The sequence below is a fragment of the Acanthaster planci genome, linkage group LG02 (assembly GCF_054643075.1).
Source record: "Acanthaster planci isolate LZ-2023a linkage group LG02, COTS_SCS, whole genome shotgun sequence".
NCBI classification, from domain to species: Eukaryota; Metazoa; Echinodermata; class Asteroidea; order Valvatida; family Acanthasteridae; genus Acanthaster; species Acanthaster planci.
In genome coordinates this window covers 3,562,985-3,582,559 of record NC_141778.1, presented here as the reverse complement: position 1 = coordinate 3,582,559, position 19,575 = coordinate 3,562,985, and the positions used below count along the sequence as shown (strand labels likewise).

The 19,575-nt window shown below is 41.2% G+C and overlaps 2 protein-coding genes across 5 annotated transcripts in view; one reads left to right on the top strand and one right to left on the bottom strand.

The window, feature by feature from the left end:
- Positions 1-2,027: 2,027 nt before the first annotated feature.
- Positions 2,028-14,095, top strand: tsen2 (tRNA splicing endonuclease subunit 2). Of its 3 annotated transcripts, XM_087131936.1 has the most exons (11): positions 2,038-2,129; positions 4,158-4,304; positions 4,819-5,032; positions 5,353-5,440; positions 6,705-6,762; positions 7,394-8,231; positions 8,596-8,664; positions 9,416-9,469; positions 10,698-10,836; positions 11,651-11,805; positions 12,843-14,095. In XM_087131936.1, exons 3-11 carry the CDS (start codon positions 4,841-4,843, stop codon positions 13,005-13,007), a joined length of 1,758 nt encoding a protein of 585 aa, XP_086988062.1. In that variant the 5' UTR covers positions 2,038-2,129; positions 4,158-4,304; positions 4,819-4,840; the 3' UTR covers positions 13,008-14,095. The 3 variants fall into 3 exon arrangements, with proteins under 3 accessions (XP_086988054.1, XP_086988062.1, XP_086988072.1); XM_087131928.1 differs by lacking the exon at positions 4,158-4,304 and having other exon boundaries at positions 2,028-2,129; XM_087131946.1 differs by lacking the exons at positions 2,038-2,129; positions 4,158-4,304 and adding an exon at positions 2,142-2,530.
- Positions 14,090-19,575, bottom strand: part of osbpl1a (oxysterol binding protein like 1A) — a 54,459-nt gene continuing 48,973 nt past the window's right edge. For both annotated transcript variants that reach the window (XM_022227709.2, XM_022227710.2), the window contains exon 23: positions 14,090-19,538. In XM_022227709.2, the coding sequence (XP_022083401.2) occupies positions 19,345-19,538 (194 nt within the window). In that variant the 3' untranslated portion in view covers positions 14,090-19,344. The remainder of the gene's footprint in view (positions 19,539-19,575) is intronic.

The following is a 19,575-nucleotide window of genomic DNA, read 5'->3' as shown; positions in this document are numbered from 1 at the left end:
CAAATTTCCAGCACCGAGGCATACTTCCCAAATCACACTTAATCGGCCGGTCTGGTGTTTTTGATGCTTATTGCTTTGAACAGAGCGATCCTAGTGTCCTTTGCATCTGCAAATCAATAGAAGGAGACACCTTTTGCCTCAGACGAGGAATATTCGTTTTGCCTTACCTTTGCCTCATCAGTGGCTGGACAATAATGCACTCCGGTTTGTATGGTGATCAGGGTTCGATCCTAACGGGTCTGTCACCAGGGAGCCAATTTTCCCGTCGCAGACAATAGTGACATTTTCACAGACAGTTGCGATACAATTGTATTTTACAGGAAAATGATTTCAACGTGCAGTAACTATTTGGAGACTGGAAAGGCAGTAAAAAAGTTATTCAGGGACTAGAGGGACTGTCGTTTTGAGAAGTTCAGCCTATGGGGGGGGGGCTGGATTCATGAAGGGGATTAATCTGCGTTTATTGAGCCATTCCCTGCACTTATGACCCAATTTCGTCAGAAAATGAAGATTTTATTCCAAACATAATTGACCATTGATGACTATCAGGCATTTTGCTCACGTATGAGCAAACCAGCAAACGAACAACTGACACAGGGGAAAAAAATCAACCGCTCCCGAAATAAATATTTTAAAACCCTGGATGATAAAGTGGCTGGGAATGACCTTTGGCCTTTATTAAACCTCGTTTGATTTATATCAATCCAAATTAATGAATTACAGTTAGTCAACATTGAGCTATTGCTAACACAGTAATGCTGTCGCCTTGATGTCGAGTCAAACGGCAAATTTATTTGCCTCAATTATTTTCTACGATTTGACCCCTGTCCTTTTGATCGAGAAATCAATCATTTTCGATAAAAGCTCTTTTGGCCAGTTCAACACTTGACCTAAAATCAAACGCATAGGCTGATCAGGTTTGTAGCCACTGTGACCTACATTGGGCCTACCGTAAAATGATTGCTATCACGGTACTTAAAGAGCCTGTCCGGTGATTGGAAATCGGAGGATTTTATTTCCTATCTCCAGAAAATCAAACTGGCTAATTGGATAATAAGCTGCTCAACGCACACTTGGTCTCTGACCTTGATTCCTGAAGGCATGGACACAAAATAATGCCGGGGGATGTGGGAATATCCATTCACTGTGCCAAGCAAAACAATGCTTTAGTATCACCCCCATTCAATCAATTGTTACGAGGTAACTCGATTAAGGTATCACTGTAAAATTTGAGCTGGTTTCAGGAAAGATAGCCGGCTTACAAGATCAGCTTAACAAGATATAATTGATTCTGTTCTTGATTTAGATAACTTTTGGACAATCCTAACTACCTTGGTAATTTCAAGAATTTAGTATCGATTTGAGGAGCCAATAGGCCTGCCTTCAGTTCTAACGTTATGTTTTAGGCTTATTGTTTGATTGTAATTTCATTGGGGAAAATAGAAAAAATGGAAAAAAATTAGACATACATCAGTTAACCTTAATATGATACATCAGATAATACCAAGGAATTTCATAGCATTAGAAAAATGCAAGGATCATACAAAACCCTATTTTATGGGGGTGGGGCTTAGGGACACTAAGGGCAGTGTCACATCGTTTCCAGCTTCCTACTCACTGGTCATCCCCCGTCCCACTCGCCAACACAAATTTACCCACTACTTGTGGGTTGAGAAAAGCCTGCCCCCCTTCGTCCCTTGGACCGTGACTGACTCCCTTGCAAACTGCGCTTAGATGTGTGCAACCGGGTGAATCAAGTACTATCTAAGGGGTGAATGTCAGTGAGGAAAATGTTGGGAATTAGCGCTTTGAGACAGGAAAAAGGGATATAAACAGTTCAGAAAATCTAGCGGCTCTTATTAGCTTTAAACAACCAGAAAATGTCTCAAGGACATTGCCCAAGCCTGTCCTCCCTCCCTAATGGCGAATGGCATGGTGGCAGCCTGCACGTGACTTGTTTGACGCAGTGCCACCAGGCCAAAATGTGCACAAACTTCTTAACAAACGTTGTCTATTGGGGGCGCTGATCAACATGCTTCTACCTTGTACCGTTAAATACCGTCGACGTGCACGGACGACCATCTTCATGCTTTTTCTAATTCTGTATCTGTGATGGTCAAATCAGTTTGGTAAGAAACAATTGAGTAACAAAGAAAGAACAAGTTGCGTTGATCAAGACGCCCTTGCCTTTAGTCCCGACATGAGAGATAACACTTCAACGAGCTACATGCGTACTATATAGCCTGTAAATCAAGCCACGTTTGCATGGTTTGTAGGCTTAGCGCCTACATGTAGTACCACTGCCCAGAGTCCTTAGGTTGGCCCGGAGACTCTTCTTACACTGCAGTGTGTCTGCGGCTCCTTGGCCTACCTAGCCCTAGAAATCGGGGGTAGGCCTAGCTAAGGTCGTGAAGGTTGGACGACAGCAAGAAGTCCACATGGCCTATGGATGTTTTGAATTTTTCTCTGCAGTGCAGTGATCTGAACATGCTGAAATCTAGCCCCAGACTGGCAAAGTCGGTGATGTGAAGTTAGTAAGGCCCTACCGATTCCTCGTTTGACATTTATTGTTCAACAAATAACCATCTGATATTTAACTTTGAATAACAGTTGGACATTCAGCAAGCGCTCAGGATGCACACCCCCAACAGAGCCCTTGCTGCTAATCTAGTTGTAACAGAAAAGATGGAGTGGATAAGTAACAAAAAGCAATAACTATATTGGTTTAAAAGTCTGTCACCTACATTTGAGGGCTTGTTTGACCCTGGAAAACCTCATGCCCTGGATTGCAAGGAGTCCTCGGTGATTAAGGAGAACAATGAGATCAGATTCTACGTAATCTTGAGGTGGGGCATGGGGTTTGAGTAGGCCTATTTTATTTTGATTTGAGAAAAGTGTGGTGTGATGTATTCACGTCACTTTCCTACTCTGGTTTGCAAGCAAAGACAGTTGATAAAACTTTAGTCAAAGCCATTTTGACCGTGAAAAAATGTGTTGCCCTGGTTGAATTGGAGGCAGGGAGGTCACTAATGAGTCCAGAAACACTTTGAAAGTAAGTTTATGGATTGAAATAGTTTAGATGAAAACACTAGGTATAACTGACCATTTTGCCCGCAGATAATTGTGTTGCTGTAAAAAATGTCACATTCGAGGGCTTATGACATGGCCCACGTTGCCTCTGTGGGAGAGAGTTGTGTGTGTATACCTCATGGTAAAATGGCGTGTACAATGGATGTGCATCATGGCACATCCTTTTTGTCTCGTTTGCACTCCATCATTTATGTCGCAACCAGCGAGGACTTTGTTAGGGGTGGGCATCCTGATCGCACGCCGAATATCAAACTGTTACTTATTCAGTGTTGGATATCAGTGTTGGATATCAAACCGGTTTCTTGTTAAACATTGAATGTTAAATGGGGAACGAGTAACTAACTTCACATCAATTAAAAAGTCAAAGTTAGTAGTGAAAACATTGAGGTTTATCAAGCCAGAATATTTCAGTCCAGTCTCATATGGTTAGCAGTGAAAACATTGAGGTATTCATCAAACCAGAATATTTCAGACCAGTCTCATATGGTTAGCAGTGAAAACATTGAGGTATTCCTCAAACCAGAATATTTCAGACCAGTCTCATATGGTTAGCAGTGAAAACATTGAGGTATTCATCAAACCAGAATATTTCGGAACCAGTCTCATATGGCTTGTGCATGGTGTGCAATGGTGTCAAGTGATGTCTGTAATGGCATTCTTTCCTTGACAATGTCTTCATCACATTACATTGCGGCATCAATTCATCCTGCCATGGCAAAATTTTTACGTCATTTTTTTACACTTTTACTAGATAAAGCAGAAAGGCAAGAGTTCCATATATGAACATCACTAATTTTTTCTGAAGTGTTGTATATCAGCCAAATTTAGCCGGGAAAATATTGGAGTGTTTACTTAGAAAACCCGTTTTAAGGCCGGTCTCATAGGGTTTGTACTCAAGAGTGTCAAGTACCACTCCTCCTGCTGAAATTTAGTTCTCAAGATGTATTTGTGCGTTGGGGAGATGTTAATTATATATAACGGTTTTTAATATATGTTGGGTAAGGGCAAAACCGTTATATATAATGAAATTTAGTTCGTTACACATGTTCCTTGTGTCTCACTTCCAGAGAATGTAAAGCGTGACCTGGTGTGTGGGGTTGAACCTTACAGTTTCTGGAAAGTAATGACCCAAGGTCTGGATGAATAGTAGGCTTATATTCTTGGACGGTGTATTTTTAGAAAATAGTCATCTGCTTCTTAAACTGCCGATTTTGGTAAGAATAAGAAAAAAATTGACATTTTTTGGGTGATAGCCTCCACAAAGGACTCCTCAGTTGCTCAATTGTGTAAACAGAAGGCTTACAGAAGTTTTGAGGGTAATCGTGGATAGGCATTCACCGCGGTCAGGGGACAAAGTTCTTTTATTAGGGAAATTTGAACCGAGTTGTGGAGACATTTCTGAGTCCCCACAACTTTTTTCTCTACAAAATAGGTGAAATGTTGAGTGTATGTCCCCACAACTACGATGTGGGAGTGGGTGGACTTGTTATACGCATTTTAAAAGTGAATATTCAAAAGAAACAAAATGTCTTGAAAGTAAGGATTGCCGTCAGCGCGGTCAAGGTAATAATGCACAAATTATTCTATCAATGATGGCGTCTTCTGTAGATGGACAAGATCAACTTTAAACAGTTCAAGCTTTGCCGTACTGTATGGTTCCATTGACCTTCTAGTTCATTTGAGCAAGTTAGTGTAGATCTTAAAATTTTGTGTGTTTGTGCTTGTTAGACGGATAGTTAAACCTATTGTGATGTCGGCACTGAAACCACCAAGACGTAAGCGTCGTGTCTACCAACAGCTAGACTCGCCATTTCCTGTCCCCATTGAGTCCATAACCAAGAAGCCGGCATCTAACAGTCATTGGTTCCACTACACGGGAGTGCTCAAAGAGAACTGCGTGCTGGTGCAACAGCAAGGCGATGTGATATTCTTGTATAAGTTGGTAAGATATCTTGCATGCCGCCCAACAGCGTCTGTGCCGCTTGTGTTATGGGTCCCTTGACTGTGTGTGCCCACAGGCAACATGTCAGACACCCTCAAGCCTCCTTTTGCAGATTGATTTTTGGGTGCCTGATGGCAACCACAGACAGCAATGATCAGTTAAGCCCCAAAAGTTGGCCAAATTTATGTCTTGAACCGGACATTTGTACAAAACGATTGGAGACTGAACCCAAAGATTGAGCTGTAAGCTGCCTGAAGCACTGTGGAGTTTCAAAGTGTGTGTCTCATCTAACCGGCATGACCTCTGTTTCTGTGTGGCAGGGTTTCTTTGGCAAGGGAATGCTATCTAAGAGCAAGCCAGAGCATAGTGTCTTCCTGAACTCTTATCAAGGCCTACGCAAGAAGAACTGTAAGTCGCCGTCCTTTGAGGGAGGGAAGATGGACAGGGGGTCGAAGGAGCATGGTTATGGATTAAGCATACAGAAATTTGACCAATGACTCTAAGTATTGGGGTAATCTCAGAAAAAGGAGTCCAAAAGTGTGACATCTTCATGTCCCTGTTCTTTGTGATTTGACATGGAAATATCACCGGCATTGTTTTCAAACTATTACTTTTTGTTTTGCAGGTAATTTGCATTAATTCATCACTCTTGGAAATTAGAAAATGTGTTCTGAACTTACAAAATCATATGTCAGATGTGACAGGGACATGAAAAAATTTCTGGAATTACCCATTGGTATTTACTCAAGGAGAGTTAACGGTTGAAAATTTACACACTTTTTGACTGACAATGTCTAATTCCAACTTTGAAGACTATCCATTCCTGGCAACCACTCCTCCTCCCTGAGTGATCAATCAGAATATCTGCTCTATAGTTCAGATAAATAAATTGGATGTGCTGACTAATTACCTACACAATTGGAATTAAACACTTTGAGTTCAAGAGAACCACACAGTCAGTGGGTCATCTTTATAAACCAGTGAAAATGCCACTGAAGGTGTCAGTAGTCTGGCAAAAAGAATGTTAAAAGTTACAGTTGTCTTTTAAACTTATTTTGGGGTGGAAGTCAAGGGAATGCTTTTCATGTTTGGGATTCATGATTTAATAAATCTTAGATATATTTTCAAAGAATCATTTTTTACTAGAAGTAAACTGTGCCATTCTCTTCACTTTTACCAGAAGGTTGTACAAAAGTTATATTTTTTTGAGAAAGCAAACCTTAAATGTTAATATTATTTTCTTCAAATATTTTATAAATGGTTTCCGCATCTTTAATGTGCATGTTTATATTTTGCTAAGTTTTTGTCTGCTGGATAGGAAAAGATTTGAAACACTTGCTTCACTTTAAACACCTTGGGTACTTGACAGTATTGCAAGAAATCAATGCAAATATTAATGCACTTTTTAAGCAGAAAGTGTGGGCATAAACGTACAAAGTAAACCTCCCGTGCTTCCCAGGAATAATCTTTGCCTCTCAAAATGTTTTGAAGATTGTTGGGTAACAAGAAGAACAAGAGGAGATTGAAATTCTTAGAAACATTTTGCCGACCTGTTTTTTCAGTGGTACTGCTCCAGGTTAGGAAGGTTGCTGGAGGTATTCCCTGGCTCTGGATTGGTTTTTTTTGTTTTTTTTACTTTGTTTTTTGTTGCTTTTACCCTCTTTGCCATTAGTACCGCCAAAAGAAAGAAGGTTTCAGCAACAGAGATTTCAACAAGTCCGGAAACACAGGTACAGATGGGTAAACCTAGTTTGGGGAAGAGTAAATAGCAGCTTAGGGGGTCTTCTTTTCTGCAAGTCCCAGGCCACCCACAAAATATTCTGGAGAAAACCCACCGAATCAGGTGCATATTACTGGGACTAAAAACCCAATCCGCATGAAGGCTTTGATGGGGTTTGAAGCCCGGGCTGCAGATGTGGTAGGTAAGGAAAGTACGACTAAACCAATCTTACATGACACCATGATGGGTGCACGGCTCCTGAGTGCCCTCTCTCATCAAAGAAATTTGCACGTTTGTGATATTTCTGGTGAGGAAAGGCAGCCGAAAGGCCTGACATAGTAGCAAGAGACCTTCTTGAAGTTAAAAAGGTAACAGTCTTTCCAAGTTGAAAACAAATGGACTTATGTCCAAGAAATATTTGACTTTGGCCTTCTATTAGCTGCATAATTGGTCCCCTGAACCCTGATAGTTCTCAGTCCTTCACTTGTTGGAATGTTGAGGGCTGTTTGGATTAACGGAGCTAGATGAAAATCAGGTCATCACAATTTGATTCCCCTATACACTGGCAAAATTATTCAGTTATGGTCTGCTTTTGTTATGATTAACATTCCCACTTAACTCATCGTTATTCTGCGTTTAAGGTACGAGCGACATCTGAGCTGGTCCAGACAGTTTGTCCGACAGGCCCAAAATTTGGCCGCAGACGATGGTGAAAATGACGGGTCAGCATCTGTCCATGACCAGCCTGCCTCTCCGGAGGTCACTGGAGGTCAAAGGCAAAGCTGTCCAACTCAAGGACGGGACAAGAGGGAGGACACACCAAGTGATGATGTCACAACAGGTATCGATGAGGTCAGCCCCGTAACGGCTGATGTTGTACCAGCGACGGATGACATTACATTTGAAGTCACTGTCAGAGCCACTGCAAAAAATGCTGATGTCAGTTCCAGTACCAGAAGTGTTGATGTGTTAACTAGTTCTGATGACATCACAACTAGAACTGATGATGAAACAACCAAAAGTGATGATGCTGCATCCAGAAATGCTGATGTCAGTTCCATTACTAGAAGTGTTGATGTGTTAGCTAGCTGTGATGACATCACAACTAGAACTGATGATGAAACAACCAAAACTGATAATGTTGCATCCAGAAATGATGATGTCAGTTCCATTACCAGAAGTGTTGATGTGTTAGCTAGCTGTGATGACATCACAACTAGAACTGATGATGAAACAACCAAAACTGATGATGTTGCATCCAGAAATGATGATGTCACAGCTTGCAATGCAGTGGAAGTGAGTGGCTTGCCTGAAGCATCATCTAAGTCAGCAATAAATTTAGACATAAGAAGTTCAACAGATGAAACTCTTGAGAAAGTGGACAGTGACACGTGGCGTGAACTGGAAGTTGCAATCCAGCCTGAAGCTTCTAGCTCTTCCTTGCCAGAAGCAGGAGTAGGATCAAAGGAGGAAAGAGAGGTAACCATGAAAGAAGACATGACTTCAGCTTATCCTCTGGCTGTTTAATCTGAAGCTCTTACTCCCCTCACGATTTCTAATAATTCTCTTCCCCCAGGTTGGTAGTGCCGAGAGCTAATGTCCGTTCAGAATTTTTCAAGGAGTGTATTTAAATCCAGCCAAGGGATTATGGTGTTAATGTTCCTGATCAGGATGTTTTGCTACATTGATGTTTTTTCCCTGAGTAAATGAATACTTGTATGGCCTAACTTGTTTGGCATTTGTTGGGTTGCATTGTCTATGTTACTCAGAATAATTCAAAACCAAGGCATTAAGTAGCATTTTTAAGGTAAAGCAGGTTTGACTTGAAATTTATGTTTTACAGGACCAAAGTATCACCAGGAAAGAGGATCCATATCAGATCGATGAATACTTGCAACTCAAACTTGAAGAGGTATTTATAACCAGGCTTTTGTGTATCAAGGCAGGGGTTAGTTCAAAGAGGCAGGGTTGATATATTCAACAGCTCATTTACTGGCTCTAAACATTGCTTGACTTAACCACATGCTGCCGGGTGCTTTTAGATTTTTGGGAGATTTTCAAGATTTTCAGTTTTCAAAATTCTTAAAAAATTCATCATTTCATTTAATGGACGTTTACACCCACACAAGTGACTGTTTGGTGGCTACTCTAAGCTGACAGCTAACCTTCATTGACTCCTGAATATTTCAGCCAGGCCTGCCGCCCTGTAAAGAGGGACAAGAATTGTGAGGTGTTGCGTAATTTTCTGTGTCCCCAGTGAATGCGAGTGGTGTCTTTGTAAACACAGCTGGATTAGCATGCAGCGGTGCTGTGTCGCTCATCAATGGGGCCCTGGAGCACTTTTGTCTGCGGTGCTAATCCACGGGCGCGCTAGGCCCAAAACAGTGGTGTACTGTTTAAAAACAGTGATGGATTACCTTCGAAAAATGCAAGACAAAAAATGATGGCAATTCCCAGCAGCTGGTTTTTTGTTCCAAGTATGGTCTTTTACATGGACCAGCACTTTTGTCCCATTTTGGGCACCCATGGTGCTCAAAACGGGGTTCCCCGGCAGTTAAGAGGTTAAAATGGGCCACTCAAGTTTTGTTGCTGGACCATATAAACAACATAGTAACCTCATACAATTTGATGTTCATTGATTTGTAAAACTGGTCCTATTGCAGGCATTTTTCCTTTCATATGGACTGGGATGTTTGACAGTTCTGGACGAAGCTAAGGTGGGAATTTCTTATTTTGTATCTTGTTGGGACACCCTGTTCTTGTAAAGCCAATCACAGTTTTAAGAACAGCCCAGTACACGTTACTAGTCATATTCATGTTTGGCAACAGAAAGTGAATGAACAGTAACCGTCCCTACGACTTTTACTGTCGAAGGCACAGAACTGTACATGTTTAAATTAATGAAAGTGCGAGACCAGGCCGTAATGCAAACTGCAAAAGTTATTTGGTTCTATTAGTTGTGGTAACGCAATGACTTTGTACAATCGCTGACGCTAGAAAATTTATAAATAGTGTAACCTTAAATCAAACTTGCAACCTAAAGGTGATAATTACATGTTCATTAAAATGTCAATGTCATTTAAACAGTTCTGACAGTAATTTGGTTGCCAAAAAAGTGCATTTCCAGAAATGAGTACTTGTAATTCGAAGAACATATTCTTTAAGTTCTTGTCTTGTGAACATTGCCTGGTGGAAAGCTTATACGGTGTACTGAATGATCGTGGACTTGAAAATTTTATTCACAACCTCAGCACCCCCTTAGAAAAATGTGTTCCAGCAGGCATGTCAAAGGGTCCCAGCGATGAATTATTCTGGGATGCACTTTTTGTGCCTCTTCATACTCCTCTGTAGTTTGTGAAAACTGTTTGATATCCTTGTGGGGTTAGGTGTAGTGAAAAACGACTTTTTTAAAAGTTTTAGTGAGTTGTTCAGTGTTCAGACAATAGATGGTGTTGTTGCTGTGATGTCATTGAGTTGTGAGTGTTTTTGTTCCAATCTTGAACCCAAACTTTGCTCATTGAAGAACACATCGGAGAGGCAGGTGCTTATTGCTGGTTTTCATTTCACTCATGCAGCGGTCAATCAATTAAGAAACGGGAATTTGAGGCAGCAAAATACCAAGAATTCCATCAGTTTGTTTGTGTACTGGAAGTGCGTCACGGTATTGCTCTTGAATATAGACATTTGCCTTAACATAATCACCAAAAGGCACCAAAATACCTTTTAAAATGATAAAGCTAAAAAATAAAATATGGTTATTGAAATATAAATACGCATTTTAAAATGTTGTAATAAAACTTTTGGATAGATCCTTTGAAATACAAATGAATGCGTCATTGGTTCCTGAGAGAATTGCTATTCGATATTCAGGAAGGTTCCTTGCGCATAAAATGTTCAGAGCGTTACTCGGAACTCTTGTTTTTTTGTAAACCACTGATGTTGCAGAAAGCCCTGGACCTAACGGACATTTGGCAGGCTTTCTGTTCCAGGCAGAAGAACTTTGTGGCTAGTTACGTAGCCTACCATTACTTCCGAAGTAAGGGCTGGGTGCCAAGAGATGGGGTGAAATATGGGGCCCATTACGGTGAGTGACAAACCAGTTGGTCATTGAAGTTCATTCATACCTTCTCCCTTCATCAGAGCAGTTCTTTAAGCTCACATCCGATAAATTTGGTCTCACCTGTGACGTGAAGTTGGCATGATTGATGCACACTGAATCCGCTCCGAGCGGGAACAAAAGAGAGCGTGTTTTTAAATGAAATTGACAGTCCTTTGGCACAAGCTCACCGCAAAGGTGCGCAAGTTTATGTGCGTTTGACGCCTAGTATGCTGAGTACGTGCAATAAATTTATTCGGGAATGTATGGTCTTTGCCTTTGGAAAATTCCATATCAGTTTGTCCTTTCGCCAGTGAGGGTGCACTTCAACTCGGGATGGATAGTCTCTAATACAGTACACTAGTCACAGCAGAAAGTTGGTCACAGTGTGTACCTTGCATTTCCTTAGTCCGTCAATTGAGTGAATCATCAAACCCTGTTTTGGCAGACAGTCAAATCAGGATGGAACACTGACTAGACCTGAGTTTCGGTGAACACTTCAGTCAAGCCTAGAGTTTGTATAAAGCATAGTGCACACAACCTACATGTATTTCAACTTTTGAGCGGTTAGTGTAGACTCTACTAAGCCTGCATAATTGCACTTTCAGTGGTAAAAATCCCATCATATACTGTTACTGAAGTGTTCATGACCAACTTCCACCTTTACTGCACTTTGCTTATTAAGATGCTACCTTTTGTGCTCATTCAGTCGAAAATATTTGCACACCTTAGACATTTCAAGCAGTTGCTCAGCAAATTCTTTACTTTTAAGTTGTGGTGTTTATATTTTGAAAATTTCCAGTCTTGTACAAGCACGGGCCTCCGTTCTATCACGGTAGCTACTCGGTCATTGTCCAGATGGTGACTGAAGGATCATGGGATTGCACCGACACCAGTGCAACGTTGACCTGGCCAGCTCTGTCCGGAATGGACCGGATCACTGAGACGGTTGCGAAGGTCAGTCTTAAATGTATCACAGCCAACAGAGGGCACTTTTTACAGGCAGTGAAATGTTCTTGGTTCAAATCTTACCACAGCAGATTATTAATTGGCCTTTGTCAACTGATAAATCTCCTCCGCAGTAAGTCACTTTGTTAGCCTTTCTGATCAATCAAAAGGACAGCTGATGATCCGCATACAGCAAAAGGGAAACGAGCCCATGAAAAATTTTCTGTAAATAAGAAACCGATTGGCTAAATGCCTGAATATCATGCATTTTGAATCAATAAATTTAACTAATGCACAGCTTTGTTAAAAGACTCATTCTTGAATATAGCAATGTGGGGACTGACAGTGCATTGTACCACGGAGGAATAAAACACATTACAGCACACAGTTAGCATGGTTAGAAGCTGTGCCGAGTCTGTACATTTAAATGCCATATATCCCCACAGTTCAACTGTGTTTCATTGCGTTCCAGCGGGAGTAACAGCACAAGGATGGGCACTCCATCTTATTCTCAACTTGCACCAGTCCTACATTTACTTTCTTCCAAAATTTGGAAAAGGATACTCACAATGTCGGCAAAGCCATGCCGAATAGAATACTCATGTATCCTGAACACATTTTCAAAAATCCGGAAGTCCCCCAAAAGCTAATGAAATCTCACCCCTGATAACTTGGGCCGTTTTCCAATACTCAACTTTGTCTCCATCTCAGGCTTCGTCTTCGAAACCAATCCCCGATTGTGGGCCTGAAGTGTTTAAATTCAATTGAAGTACTGTACTGTTTGGCTCTTTTTCATCTCACTTGATGTTTGTGGCACTATCAAACTTACTCTTGCGCTTACAACTTCAAAGTCAGGTAGCCTGAGACGGAGCCGGAGTCGAGTATTGGAAAAGGGCCTTGGTTGTATCTGAGTTACGAATGGTGTGGCTTTTCTACAGAGTTCCTGAAGCAGGAACCACCTTGGGTGATGCATGAGGATATAACCACATGCGCCATGCTGTCACATTGCCACCCTATATTTCAAGGCAGCTTTTATGTTCATGTAGGAAGTGATGCTCTGCTACGTTATACGGCCGTCAAATCTGAGCGACGAGGACTTGCAGTCGCCTGGATGCATCCCTCAGTTCAGGGTGCAGGAGATCCTGATGAAGCGGTGGGTGTCGTCACGGGAACGGGATCTCAAAGAGCACCTGCCGTCCTTGATATCATGAACAGCTCCCTCTGTTGATAGAGACAGTTACGGCGCATTGTTAAGGAAAGATGGTGATTTCAGCAGCTAATCTGACATTTTTAGAAACCTATGTTTCATATCTATATTGACCTAATGAGATCATGGCCGAATACAGGCCAGTTGTCATAGGAACAGTAACCATGGTAATTTGAAGCCAAGAGTGGTACATGTAATCCTCTGGAATGCTTTCTGAGCTTAGAAATTTTCAGACACAAAGTGGAGCTTTTGAGAAAAGACCCATTTCCTGAAAGTGTGCAGTGTGGCTGTGTGTATTGTTTAGTTTGATAAGGCTAAATGGAAAATGAAATGAGTTGATAACGGAGCTCCAATTATCTTGCAGTCAACTGTGAACCTGTCCCAGGTATTTTTATGCACGCCAAATGGGACGTGTTCACATTTTGGTTGTCATTTCCACCTTGTTCTTCACTGAAATCAGGTCTTCAGACATTGAATTGCATCTCTGAGAGCATTGCAAGTTTTGGGCTGCAAGGAGATTCATATTCAGTTTGAATCCAGTTTCCATCACCGTGTCTCAGGTTGGGGCAGGGGCCAAAAATCGACTTGCTCCAATTTTTTTCCGAAAATATCTGTCCAATTTTTTATTTCATCCATGCAAGCATTCTCAACCCCTTCCCCCCCCCAAAGGGGCATTTTCATTTCTAAATATGCTGGTGCTTTAAATCCCTTATAAAAAATATTAAAACTTACAACATGTCTCGGCCGGGGGGGGGGATTGTTTACTATTTAACCCTCTTTATGGCCCTTGATTTGTTACACGAAATGGCGTTCTTGGCCGCCAACAAGAATGAGGTAGAATTTCAGTGCCTCGGTGTTTCTTGACAATACAGATGTGGGTGAAGCAATTTCAGTCCGTCAGCCTCTCCAAATCTAATCTAGGCCAAAAATTTAGGTGTTTCTTTTGCTAGCCTTATGACTGGGTTTGTGGGGCCTTTTATTTGCTGTGCATCCCTTTTTCTCTGACCCTGGGGGCCTGAAATTGAAGTCACTACCAAACGAAAAAGTCAGACCGGTCCCTCAATAAAATACAGACAGTCGCAAGTATTGAAACCTGTCTCGTTAAAGTCGTTTAATTTTCACCCCCGGAATTACCGTCTTATTCCTGCATATATTATTACATTCCTTTTCAATCCTGGCACTGTGAAAACCCTGATAAAGATGACATTTACAGTATAACATACACATTTTATACACTGCTAATAACAATAGACAATTTTCAAATTTTAAATAATGACAGAATGAAAACAAAAAATTCCAAAGTAACAATTTAATTACTGTTGAAAAATGCATATGCTTTTGATTAAAAAGATGAAAGGATTTCATATGATTAATTTATCACAAAAAGTGCATTGGCTACACACACTGGGACATTGACAAGTATCTCTTTAAATTGTGGCCTCAAACCAAAATATAATTGATTGATCTATCAAAAATGTACACTTTCATGATGAAACAAGAAAACAAAAACTTGGTGAGCTAACTTTAGTCAATGCTCTAAGATTTTTCATTGTTCCTACAACATGCAAGGATGTTGTACATTTCTAATGTTAAAAGAATTTCAGATAAAGCCAAAATGCTTTTCTTTGACCATTGGCATTCAATGACATGAGTGGATTAAAAAGCGTAATGGTTGGTGACCAAATTTAACCAAGTGAATAACCAACCCTGAAAGTGGGACTACCCTCACACGTACTGTTTCACCGTTCATTTCTTTTTCAGGGCATGAGTTGGCCATGCATACAAAGACAAGCAACATTCACATTTACATGGGTACTGTATCATTTTGGATAACCCCAACACAGCAGAGAAGTGGTGGAATTAGGTTTCATTTTCAGGCATAAATGCTGGGAAAAGTCAAGGACAAAGACACTAACTGTATTCGTCATGGATGTCATTCTACATCAGCATAAAGAAACTTGACGCCAAGTGAAACTGAAATAACCTGTAAACGGGTTCCTGTCCAGGGAAAATGTTTGTTTCATTAGAACTCGACGAGATACACTTAACACTACTCAAAGTTAAGTACCACTTTTTATTTTGTCATTTGACTTTTCCCTGAAACTGTCCATTTTGAAAAAAATGAGCATTTGATGTTTTGACACATTAAAAATCTTTTTTTATTCCAATGAGAACACCATCTAGACAAACAAAAAATGAAAGAACTACACCGCACTCATTGCTTGGAAAAAATTACAAGCTAAGAAAAAATGTGGTCCTTAATTTTTTTGAGGAGTATATTAACCATGACAGTTAATACATTCATTGTTATGAGGGAAAAAAACAGCCAGTAAGTGCCATTGACCATTTCTGTAGAGCAAGCATACGACTACAGCTAAAATCCCTGTCCATCACTGCATATGACTTACTTTGACAGGATGAATGGTAAAAGTAAAATTAGTTCCGTTGCTGAAGAGTATTTTGTAGGCAAAAAGGGAAAGAGATTACGGGTGGTTTTGAGGCACTTCTGGGTGTAAATCTTGGTGAATTAACAATTATGTAGTGATTTCTTCTATCATGGACATAACCAAGGTCCTCCAGTACATGTAATACACTAAATGTTGAGCCCTTTTGACGAATGAAAATCATTTTGCCAAAATGCAAAGCCATTCTACTAATGAACGAGAATCACAAAGTTTTATCCATCTAAAACTCAGGAACTAGGGGGTCAGGAATCCCTTTCTCTGGAATCTGTTCTTCAGTTGATTCATGTCCATTCCCCAAATGAGTTTTGTCTGATTTTTTTTAACATAGTGAAAACCTACCACTTACATATAAATGTACACATTTTTACTCTCGTTGCATTTGAGTTTCCAACCAGAAAAATGAAAACAAGGTAAAAGTTTTAAGTACTGCATTTCGATACTGAAATTCGGATCAGATTTAACACTTACAATTATTGGGGGGGGGCTTCAAATGTGCACTGAAAATTTGTCTTTTTAGGAATAGATATTTAGAAGAAATTGAGAAAAACGTGAAAACGTTAGGTGGAAAATAAGGATTAAGCCAAAAAAAGGAGGGGGGGACAACTGGGATTGGTTTAATTCCCCAGGGGAGAGTAACCTCACAGCCACAGTTTTGACACAGGCTTAACTGTGAAAATGCCTGACAAGAGCGGCATATGCAAGTACAAGCTATACCTTCAATGAAGACAAGTGGGGCGTGAAATAACTACAAGTTTAAAAGAAAAGACACGCCCTATCAGTTTTCACCAGAGCAAACTGCCAAGATCAGGTTGCATGCTGTTGCCGAGTAAAACGGGTTACCAACCAAAGTTTTGTAGATTGTACATGTACACGGTTTGAGACTGGTTCCAGCCAAGTGCTGCGCAAGCAACCAAATGAGAAATGAAATGGGTGGTATGTATAGTGTGCGGAGAATGGGACCTAGACCTTGCTGATGGTTTGAACTAGTTGTCTACTCTACAAAAAAACAAACCTAAGCCTTAAAAAGGGGTACCAATAATCACAGTTGCAAAAAATGTGTAACTTGCTAAGCTTATCATAAGGTTTAAATTAACAAGCATAATTGATCATCAGGTGCTGTACATAATGCCCGACCTTGTCTAATTCCATCCAAATTTTATCATACACATTCCACATGGCAAGATATCACTGTAATTTACAATCTAAAAGAATTAAAACAAAGTATTAATCCCAGTGTTACCTTTAAGTCAATCTAGCATGGGGGGGGGTTTGAAACAATTCCACCCAAAAACCTCCCAAAAAATGTTTCCCTAAAGATAATTTGGGAAGTTACTGTCTGCTGCTGCATATCAACAATGCTAAGATTGTTACCAGACTGAAATTATCACTTGAACAGCTGGCCACTGAAATTTTGCACGTTTGAGCATAAACTTTGTACAAAGGATTACATACAGAGACCAAATTTGAATCATTTTACAATTTACAACATAAAAGTACCATTGTTCCCCACCAAATCTCTTCTTCTATGGGTTCCTTCTTCCTTTACCTGATTAAACTAGAAAATTTGTCAGCAGGTTACAAAATATACTCATCTGTCCAATATCAGGTGCAACAGTACAACCGGAGGGGAGACAGAGGTTATGTGTAAATTGAAGAATATCAAAAGTTGTTATGTGAAAAGATAGAATACTGGGCAATCTGACGTACAAAGATTGGAACCGATGCAGCCATTGTTGAGGAAATGCAGCGGACATGTGTGTATGCTGTATACAGACACAGTTGTGGCCAAAGACCGTATAGCGCCGCGTAGCCGCGCAAGATGGGGAACTTCACCGTGAATACGCGTAAAATGTCATCACATGGGCGCCATTCTGGTTGGACTACGCCTGCTCGGTGCATGTTAATGCACAGGCGCAGGCGCCGAGGCAGGCACACACACACATGAAGGTTCACACTCGAATGGCGCCCATGGTGATAACACCTTTATGGCTGAATTATCCATCTTGCGCTTACGCGGCGCTATATAATCTTGGGTTGTGGCCTTGGTACAAAATTTAAATATACCTCTAAAACTATGCCAATGTGGAAGAAGTTAATCTACTTGTTTTCACGAATGTTTCTTTTTTTTTTTTTACATGCCACGTGAAATCTGCCCGGGCAGAGCCGTTATTGACCAATTTTTCTTTAAATGCCTATACATTAAATTTAAACTGTAATTACGGGTTTTGCCCGCAAAAGTACATCTCGAAATTTAAACTTAAAAAAGGGCCCCCTTTGTATGAATTCTTGGCATGGGGGGGATAGGGTGGAGGGAGGGATGTGGTTCGCTTCATGAAGACAGATGTATTCGACACAGCCAATCGGTTCGTCATCATACAGAGCAAATGCGTCCACTTACAGACTGTCACTTCTCTAGTCAGTGAGCTGCTCTTCAACAGGCCATGCCTGCTAACGATGAGTTTTGGTGACCATGGCAAAGCAAAGACGGGTAACAATGGAGAAATTCATAATGCACACACATCCATCAGTACTGGTGCTTTAAGGCGCCATTATTACCCCTGCTCATCAGGCTTTTCGTCGTTCCTTCAGCCATCTCATATCCCTGTGGGCGTATACAGCTCGACGCTGGCGTTTCAGACACTACCTCGATGATCAATCACAATAAGCCTCTGGCCTAACATTTATACTCTTGGGCAGAGAGAAGCAGGTGAGGGGTAATATGACTTGGCCGGATTCGAACCCCTGACCCTATGACTGGGAGTTGTGATCCCTAACCACTCTGCCACATGTCTAAGACACAAGTTTATGCCCAGGTGGCATAGCAGGGCCATATGAATGGGCCGGACATCGGTCAAAAATATTGAGAGGCTCACATGAACACAAAGTCTACCAGAAACGGGTTGTAAGCTAGAATGCCACGCAGCATACATGTACATTGGATTTGACTGGTTCCCAGCTGCTTTTATCAGCACACCAACTTGGCAAGCAAGGAGCTTCTAAAGAATGGACTCTGCTGATCAGGGGTTTTCCCACGCCTTGGCAAGAGGCTGTGGTATCATGGACAGAGTGTATGAGTTTTAGGGGGACAGAGCAGGTTGCAATATTCAGTGTTGTAGTGGAGACCATCACAGCACCAGACACAAAACCCGACACGGGACTAGTAAATGAGACCGAAGACTCGTCGCAAGACCAATCACAAGACTAATGGGGTGAAAACTGACAAAGGAATGCTTGTTATTGCAGTTCATTTGAATAGCTTGTGACTGGACTTCAGACTGGAGGTCTTGTGATGGTCCTCCCCCCCCCGGTGGTCTTGTGATGGTCCTCCGGTGGTCTTGTGATGGTCTTACAGGTCTCAAATACAACATAGGCTATGTCTGACAACTGGACATGACGTCTTCACGTGCACTTTTCTGAACCAACCACCAGCTTGCTTGGAAGTTTTCCTTTCTGTCCGCGAAGATCAGAAGTTGACAATCTCCGATAACTCAGTGCTGAGATGCAAAAGCTTGATGTTGAAAAACTATATTTCCTTTTTCTGTTGCTCTGCTATAAGTACCATTATCCATCCTCGGTGAAACTGAAGAACTTTCTGTGGTTCTTTTTTTGACCTACAATGGTCTATTCTCCGCAGATTAGCAGAAAGCATAATATTTGGGCCTGGCATTCAATCACTGCAGGCAACTGACACACGTGAATTGTCAACTTGGTTTGATTAGTCATTTCTTGCCAAAAACACTTTAAAAAAAAAATCAGGTATATTGAAACTGCTTTCTGCATGGATTCTCCACAGTTTTTCTCCCTCCATAATAATTCGACATTCTAAAAACTGTTTTTTTTTTTTTTTTTTTGGAGCACCTAGTCCGTGGCTCATCATTAAAAGATGTCGGGGGATCTGGAGTAGTTGCGATTCCAGTAGGTGCCCTTGTAGATCCAGTCCTGCTCGCCTGTGTTGGGGTTGGTATCCAGCTTGAACCACATCGGGGACCAGGCCTCCTTGGTCTTGGCACGGTGCTTGCGGGTGGCTCGCTGTTTCTCCTCTAGTCGGTGCTTTTCATCCGAGGCCGAATCTGAAAGGGGGGAGGGCAAAATGAAACGTTCAGCAGC

What these genes read in the sequence shown, in the direction of transcription:
- tsen2 (XM_087131928.1), top strand. Translation starts at nt 4,841, where the DNA reads ATGTCGGCACTGAAACCACCAAGACGTAAGCGTCGTGTCTACCAACAG. An exon ending in GATCAAAGGAGGAAAGAGAG is followed by an intron (nt 8,232 to 8,595) that starts GTAACCATGAAA and finishes TATGTTTTACAG; the next exon opens with GACCAAAGTATCACCAGGAA. An exon ending in TGCAACTCAAACTTGAAGAG is followed by an intron (nt 8,665 to 9,415) that starts GTATTTATAACC and finishes GTCCTATTGCAG; the next exon opens with GCATTTTTCCTTTCATATGG.